This window comes from Microtus ochrogaster, chromosome 18, assembly GCF_000317375.1.
Source record: "Microtus ochrogaster isolate Prairie Vole_2 chromosome 18, MicOch1.0, whole genome shotgun sequence".
Lineage (NCBI taxonomy): Eukaryota > Metazoa > Chordata > Mammalia > Rodentia > Cricetidae > Microtus > Microtus ochrogaster.
Genome location: NC_022020.1, coordinates 58,152,019 through 58,160,347, shown reverse-complemented (window position 1 = coordinate 58,160,347; position 8,329 = coordinate 58,152,019). Strand labels below are relative to the sequence as shown.

General features: G+C 43.1%; 1 protein-coding gene across 1 annotated transcript in view; it reads left to right on the top strand.

Annotated features, from left to right (window-relative positions):
• Elac1 (elaC ribonuclease Z 1) overlaps positions 1 to 8,323 on the top strand; it is a 15,782-nt gene extending 7,459 nt beyond the window's left edge. Inside the window, exons 3-4 of the mRNA XM_005356255.2 lie at positions 3,581 to 4,045; positions 6,489 to 8,323. Of these exons, the coding sequence (XP_005356312.1) occupies positions 3,581 to 4,045; positions 6,489 to 6,955 (932 nt within the window). The 3' untranslated portion in view covers positions 6,956 to 8,323. The remainder of the gene's footprint in view (positions 1 to 3,580; positions 4,046 to 6,488) is intronic.
• Positions 8,324 to 8,329: the final 6 nt, after the last annotated feature.

Here is an 8,329-nt window from a genome sequence, read left to right as displayed (position 1 = left end):
TAGTACTTTTTATTTTGAGGTAAGAATTTGCTGTTACCCATTGACTGTCCTTGAATTCACTCAGTAGTCAGGAAGGCCTTGAATTTGTGGTCTTCCTGATTCAACTTTCCCAGTAGTTGGAACAGTAGGCTTGTGGTACCAGGTCTGGCGTGTGTGTGTGTGTGTGTGTGTGTGTGTGTGTGTGTGTGTGTGTGTGTGCGCGCGTGCGCGCTGGAGCTGAAGGGAGGAAGGGGAAGGAAGAAAACCATTTGGTTAGGCTGCTCTAGTAGTACATTCCTGTTAGCCCGGTACTTAGGTGGTAGAAGCAGGAGGATTAGGAGTTCATGGTTAGCCTCTGTTTTTGTAAAGCCTGAGCTACATGAGACCTTGTTTCAAAGAAACAAAACTTCTTAATTATAACATTTTTGAATACATATTTTTTATTGAAGAAATTAAAATAAAACAAAACTAAAAGGTGTATGTAAATAAGAAAAGCCCAAGTGTTTCTCACATAGACACCCCCCAAAACCTCTCTTTTCTTGGAGGCAGGGTTTCATGTAATCATGAGGCTTTGAGCTTGTTATGTAGCCCATGACTTTGATTATTAACCCTCCTGCCTTTTTTCCCCTGTAGTACTGGGGCGTGAACTCAGGACTTCATGAATGATAGACAAACACTCCCCCACAGCACCTACGTTCCTAGCTCCCACAGGAACATTCTATAATTACAGACGTGGTGATGGTGTGAATATGTATAGAAGTGCGTGTAATTTGCCTAAATGGAGCCACAAGTTACTCAACATTAACTACATTCGATGCTTTTGGCTGAGCAGTGTATTTATCACATACTGTAGAACAGCAGATTTAATTGCACCGTCATGTCCACCTAAGGATGCGCAGTGTTCTGCCTCTCTGTGGGCAGTGTTTCCCCACCACTTCCTTTTGCTTAGGGGAAGGGAATCGGGTGTGATCTTCACTCTTCATCTGTCGGTTTCCTCATACCTTTCATAACTGTGGTTGCCATTCCTTGTCTCTCAGAAATCACATTTCCCAAAAATGAAATGCCTGGCCTTCTTGAAACTGATAACTGTGGGAAGCAGCTTTTCTCTTACTTTGTTTGCCACGCTTGTTCTGGGTTCCCAGGCTGTTTTGTGTTCAGCGTTGGCTTTGTTTTGCAATAGATAGTGAGAAGACCTAGAAAGCCTGATGTTGGCACTTTTGAGGCCAACATGGGATCTGGATTCGGTAACTGCTGTAGTTCTTTTGTTTCTAGAGTCCTTGGGTCATATTAAGAGACAGCCTGGAAAGGGAAAATGGGAAATTTAAGGACTATCCTTTCATTTGAAGTTTTTTTTAAAAAGAAAAAGCAGTAAAATATGAAGGCTAAAAGAAGCCCAGGAGTATAGCTCAGTGAGCACTTGCCAAGTATGTGTGTGGCAGCCTAGACTCAAGCCCCAGCACCATACAAAATAGCTCTGAGCCAGCTATTGTTCTAGGCCACTGCAGCTTAGGCAGCCTAGGCGTAGTCCTTCTGGGAAGTCTTGCTTTGAGAGCATTTGCTGTCAGAACAAATCACAGTGTGATAAATTGTTCCTGTTCTTTTATGGTATCAATAAACTGCTCCTGTACTTTTATGGTATCATATACTTCAGATAGGTGGCCCTTGAGCCTGTTCTACTGGAAATATGCTGTTTGTGATTGTTACTTTCAAAATGCCCATGGTACATCTCAGAAAATGCTGATGTGGCATCCTGCCATTTACCAGCAGTAAATTCAGTTTACCATTAGCTAAATCAAGTTATGACTAAGCCAGTGTGCACTGACAAAGCTGTTGTGTAGATGCAGACTGGAAACAGGAGCTGGGCCCATGTGCCCTAACGTAGTATGATCAGGGATCTGCCTTCAGTCTGCAGCCTGGCATCTGGTGTTCATGACCCGCCTCTTCTCTCACCTGTTCCTCTTCTAGTTATCTTCCTCTTCCTCCTCCTCCTTTCTTCCTCAGTCCTTGTCCTCTTTGTCCTTCCTCCACATCCTCACTGGGACACATAGTTCAGTCTTCATTGGTGACCCTATCCAGGAAGGAGACCTTAAAAGGCAGTTTTGGGGTTAGGACTGATGCAGTCAGTTAGAACCGTAGAACATTCCACTTTGCTGTTGGTATGTCTCAGAGGACCGACAGCGGACTGTGTAGCTGAAAGATACTTTGACACTTGAGGCCTAGTTAGTTATCTTGATGAACTTTTTTTTTCTAAAGTGAACAGTTGACCTACAAGTGTTTTGTTTTTGAGATTTATTTACAACATTCTGCCTCCATGTGTGTTTGCACACCAGAAGAGGGCACCAGATCTCATTACAGATGGTTGTGAGCCACAATGTGGTTACTGAGAATTGAACTCAGGACCTCTGAAAGGGCAGTCAGTGCTCCTTACCTCTGAGACATCGCTCCAGACCTCTTGATGAACTTTTATATTTCACTTTGGAAAATAAGGATATGTAGAAAATATATGCTTGGAAAGCTGTAAAGCATTGTAATTTGAATATTTTCATAGAAAAAATAATATCCTGTTTAAACCATCTGGTGGAACTGGGCCTGGTAGTTTAGACCTATAATCCTATCATTTGGGAGGCTAAGGCAGGAGAATTGCCACAAGTTCAAGGCTGCCTGGATTACATGGTGAGTTCCACGTTAGCATTGGCTACAGAGTGAGATCTTGTCTCAGAAATCAACCAAGTAGTGCTGGGTAGATGTCTCAAGGGTAAGAGTGCTTGCTGTCCAGCTCGAGGTCCTGAGTTCAAATCCCCACATCTTTGTAAAGAGTTGGGCATGTCTGGTGCCTTTAACCCCAGCATTAGTGGGTAGTCAGGGAAGCAGAGCCTGGGAACTCACTGATCATCCAGCCTGGTCAAAATGGTGAGCTTCTGGTTTGTAAGAGAGCCTGTCTTTTTTTTTTTTTTTTTTTTTTTTTGGTTTTTCGAGACAGGGTTTCTCTGTGATTTTGGAGCCTGTCTTGGAACTAGCTCTTGTAGACCAGGCTGGTCTCGAACTCACAGAATCCGCCTGCCTCTGCCTCCCGAGTGCTGGGATTAAAGGTGTGTGCCACCACCGCCTGGCTGAGAGCCTGTCTTAAGATGAAAGTAGGGAGCAGTAGAAGAAGTCACCCAAACACCTCTACATGCATGTATAGCTACCTATTCATGTGCACAGACTACACACACAACACCACATGCACACCCCACAAACATACAGAAAACATACAGAAAACCAAGCAACCAACAAGACCATAGAGCATCATAAAACCTATCTCTCTTTTTCTGGAGTCACGCAGCAGGATGAAAGGAATGAGTAAGTGGATGGTAACACACAGAAGGTCCAATTTCAGCTTACTGCTTTTTATATAAGTTCTTAGGCTTGTTTTAAATTGCTTTGTCTGTGGAACTGAGGGTGTTCCTTAGTGGCAGCGCAGTGGCAGAGCAACTGCCCTGTGTGTACAAGGCTAACATCCAGCTTCACGCTGAGGGCTGGGGATGTTGAATCAAATAGTTTTGTTTTGTCTTTTATTTCTGAAAATCATCCTAATACTTTTCTCTGTCTCAATCAAAAGGGAGAATTACCAAGATCTTCATCACACATCTTCATGGGGACCACTTCTTTGGCCTCCCGGGCCTCCTCTGCACCATCAGCCTGCAGAGCGGCTCTGTGGTCGCACGGCAGCCTATTGAGATCTACGGCCCTGTAGGGCTTCGGGACTTCATCTGGAGAACCATGGAGCTCTCCCACACAGAGCTGGTTTTTCCTTATGTGGTCCATGAGATAGTGCCTACAGCTGACCAGTGTCCTGTGGAGGAACTAAAAGGGTTTTCACATGTGAACGAAACGGACGGCCCTCCCAAAGGACAGGGACGAACTATCTTGTTAAACACAGAAGAAAACTCCTACTGTCTGGTTGATGATGAGCAGTTTGTTGTAAAAGCATTTCGCCTCTTTCACAGAATTCCATCCTTTGGTTTTTCAGTTGTGGAAAAGAAACGTGCAGGCAAACTCAACGCACAGAAGCTGAAGGACCTCGGTAAGTTTGCCTTTCCTTCCTTATCTGACTGTCTTACCGGAAGCCACTGGAAGTGGCACTCACTTCCTTTGCCCAAAATTTGCTTATTAAGGAAAATCTTTGGTGTCTAAAGATACTATTCAGAACAGAACTAGAATATTTAATATATATGAATCTTTTCTCGTTAGTTTCCTGGCTTCACATTCTTTTCTCTTCCTTTTTGGCTGCACTGGTAATTGAATCTAGGACACAAGCTAAACAAGCACTGAGCTCTATCTCCAACTTGTTTGTTATTTTTTACCTGAGCCAGGGTTTCACTAAGTTGCTCATGGTGGCTTTGAATGTGAGATCATTCTGAGAAGCTGGGATACAGCCTGTATGACCAGGCCCAGCTCTGACTTGGTTGGCAAGGTGGTTTGAATTGGGCTAGTAAGTCCATGATTTATTTTTATTTCCTTGTGCTTTCCTTTTTGTTTTATTTTGGTCATGCTAGGGTTCAAGCCCATGTGCTCTGCCACTAATCTATACTTGTAATCTTTATGTTTTATTTTTGAAGTTGTATTTTCATTTTTTAAATCTGTTTCTATTTTTATTCTTGTTTGATACAGGATTTTCACTCTGTAGCCCAGCCTGGCCTACAACTCACTATGTAGCTCAAATTCAAAGTCATGATCCTCCAGCCTCTGCCTCAAGATTGTTTGGAATTGGAAGTGTGCACAGTCAGTCCTCAGGTATGTTTTTGATGACGTCTTTGTGTGAGGTGTGTGAGCTGTGTGTGTGTGTGTGTGTGTGTTCTCATCCATGCATGTGCATACAGAGGTCAGAGGTCAACATGAAGAGTCCTCAATTACTGTCCACCTTTTTGATGCAGGCTCTCTCACTGCACCTAGAGCTCATTATTTTGGCTAGATTGGCTACCCAGCGAGAACTTGGTGTTAAGGTTGCACCTGGCTTTTACATGGGTGCTGGGATCTGAGCTCAGGTCCTCCGCGCACTTTACCCACTGAGTCATCTCCTTGGCCCTTCAGTGCCATCTTTAGTGCAAGGATTTTTGCCATGGGCCTTTACAACAGCAGCCAACTACCTCAAGACTTCCTTTCTGTCTACCTTGCCTATTCATTCCAGCCTGACTGAATTAATTTGATGTTCAGGACATTGCACCTTAACTAGTTCTACATATACCATAGGCACCATAGTGGGAAGGAAACACACAAAGATGGGAAAAGGGCCTTGAAGAAGTTGTCTTTTCTCCATGTGAGGCCATGATGTACAAGTGAGGAGACCTTAAGAAATGGAGGTCAGGTCCATCCTATGCCCAGCCTTACCACTACACCTGGCATGACACCTGTTGAAAGAACGATAGTGATTCATCTAAATTTTAGTTACCTTCCCCAACTGAAATAATACACTAGATAACGAGGAAAGTGATGTAGGTCAAAGGTATTCTTGTCATGTAAATTCTGTGTAAATAGTTATATTTGGAAACTTTAAACATGATCACTATTGGAAATATTGACCATATATTTGTTTGTAAGTGTTAACCTCTGTGTTAGTCTGTATTAAATAACACTGAAGCTTGAAATCTGGAACTACTACCATCTACCAAGAAGATTAATCATGTATGATTGCCTGAAATACCCCATGACCTTATTTTTGGTGGTTTTGCTTGGTGTGTGTGTGTGTGTGTGTGTTTGCCATGGTGTGCAGGCAGGGGTCAGAGGATAACTTTTGGGAGTCGATTCTCTCCTTCCACCGTGTGGGTCTCAGGAAACAAACTGAGGTCATTGGCTTGGCTGGAAAGGTCCCTGGCTCACACTTAGGATCCCAGTAGTCCTCTCTACCAAGTTTCTTACTCAGTTAGTCTGTTTGCAGATACTTATTCTGACTGGAGATATTGATTATATGATTATTTAGATGTACTCTTTGATGTGTAGTAAATAAAGAATCCCCAAACTGTTATTCTCATGCAAAGCAGAAAATCAGAGCTGATATAGCGAGTATAGTAAGGCCTAAGTGATACTTCAGAGCTTAAAAGTCAGCTCACACATGTGCTAGGAAAAGCGTAAAGCCATTGTTAATAGCAACACTGAACTTTTAAAATGTTTAAATATCCCAGTTGTCTACTAGTAGGAAAGCATCTCTTGCAGTTTTGGAAATGATCAGATCAGATGTCTTTAACTTTTAAATTTTATGTGTATGGATGTTTTGTGTGCATTATGTATGTACCATATACCTGTCTGCCATCCTCAGAGGCCCTGGTACTGGAGGTACAGACATATGTGAACTGTCATGTGGGTGCTAGGGATTGACTTCAGGTCCTTTGGAAGGGAAACAGATGCTCTTAACTGCATCCAGACCTCTGGATGCCTTTGCTATTTGCTGTTTGCTGTGCTGTTAAAGCTGTTTCTTTACAAATCCTAATTCCATGTCCCTGATGTAAGGTTATCTGTTTCTGCATCATCAGGTGTGCCCCCAGGTCCTGCCTATGGGAAGCTGAAAAATGGAATTTCAGTTGTTTTGGATAATGGAGTTACAATTTCTCCCCAAGATGTCTTAAAAAAGCCTATGGTTGGAAGAAAAATCTGCATATTGGGTGACTGTTGCGGGGTTGTGGGTGATGGAGGAGTGAAGCTGTGCTTTGAAGCAGACCTTTTGATCCACGAGGCAACTCTGGATGATTCTCAGATGGACAAAGCAAAAGAGCATGGCCACAGCACACCCCAGATGGCAGCGACATTCGCGAAGCTGTGCCGGGCAAAGAGGCTGGTCCTGACTCACTTCAGCCAGCGGTACAAACCGATTGCTTTGGCTAGAGAAGGAGAGACAGATGGCATTGCAGAGCTGAAAAGGCAAGCTGAGTCAGTGTTAGATCTCCAAGAAGTGACGCTGGCGGAAGACTTTATGGTGATTGGCATTCCCATCAAGAAATGAGAGCGGTGCTCCAGAAGGCAGACATGGATGTGCTGTGGCTGGTTCCCAGACCTGCACTGCAGGCTTTTATTGTTGGTCGTGAGTGATTTTTTTCTTTATGTTTTGGATTTTTTTCCTTAAAATTATTTTGTCCTTAGTAATCCTTAAGATGGAGCTGGATTGCTGAGCTGACTCAATAGTGAGAGGGAACAATAAATCATTTTTAAATGATGAAAAATACCCAGCATCCTTCTTAAAGTGCAGATGGGATAAAATCATCGATTTTTCAGGGGTATTGCTCTTGTGTCTCTCGCCACAGGTAGAAGCCAGTACTCCACACAGTGTTGGAGTTAGCTCTGCCCAACTTAACTGCCATTATTGGCAAAGTGTCTAGGACTGGGTCCTCTTGGATACAAAATGATATTTTGTCAGTTTGTATAGAATTTGTCCTAAGATGGAAATAAATGTAGAGGCCATCTTGATGGTAGCATGTGGGAGTTCACTGGAACAGGCAGTGCAGCTGGGACTAGCGTTTAGCTTAACATTTTATTCAACATCCCGGTTTCTTTCAACACATGGTCCTGGGTTGTCACAGTGACTGAGGAAGATGGTGGCTCCACAGCAGCTCAGTCAGTGGGGGTCAGGAATGCCATGTGTTATGCACAGTTCTGCATAACAATTACCTTGATATTCTAGGCCTGTTCAGAGACACAAAACTTTACTCCCAATGTGAATATACTTTGCCAAAATTGGTGATGTAATGGATTGATTTAATAGACAAGCTAAATCTTCCAATAGATGGTAAAGGATGAGTATGGTCGAATGAAAATGCCACATCAAGTATTATTTGGAAAAAATGAGTCATCGAGTGAAGCTTGTAACTGTGGGGAGAAGTATCCACGAATCCCCCACCTGGGGAGAGGATCTCCTTCCGGGCCAGCGGCCCTGGAGCTGGGCTGTGAGCTGAATGTGCAGGTGGATCCATGGACGAAGCCAGGAGTCAGAGTGGACCCTCCGCTGCATCATGGAGCTGCCTAGGTGACTCTGGAAGACACGAGTGCTGGACTAGCCTCGGAGAAAAAGGCTGTCTTTTTTCTACGTGCTTAAATTGATGGTATATATATAGAGAGATATTTTATAGATTCTTATACATATGTTTGCGTATGTGCATAGTTTATTCATGCATATTTTTATGTGAAGGCTGGTCTCCCTCCACTATTTTCTTAAATAAAGATATTTTATTGGACAAACAAAAACTAGGAGTTTATTATCAAAAAATCCTCTGTAAGAAACTCTGAGGCATTATTTTTGGCAGAATAAAAATAATGAAAGCCATAAAGGGGCAAGTAGCTGAGTGATGTAGAGAAACACTGACTGTAGGGCTTCAAAATAAAG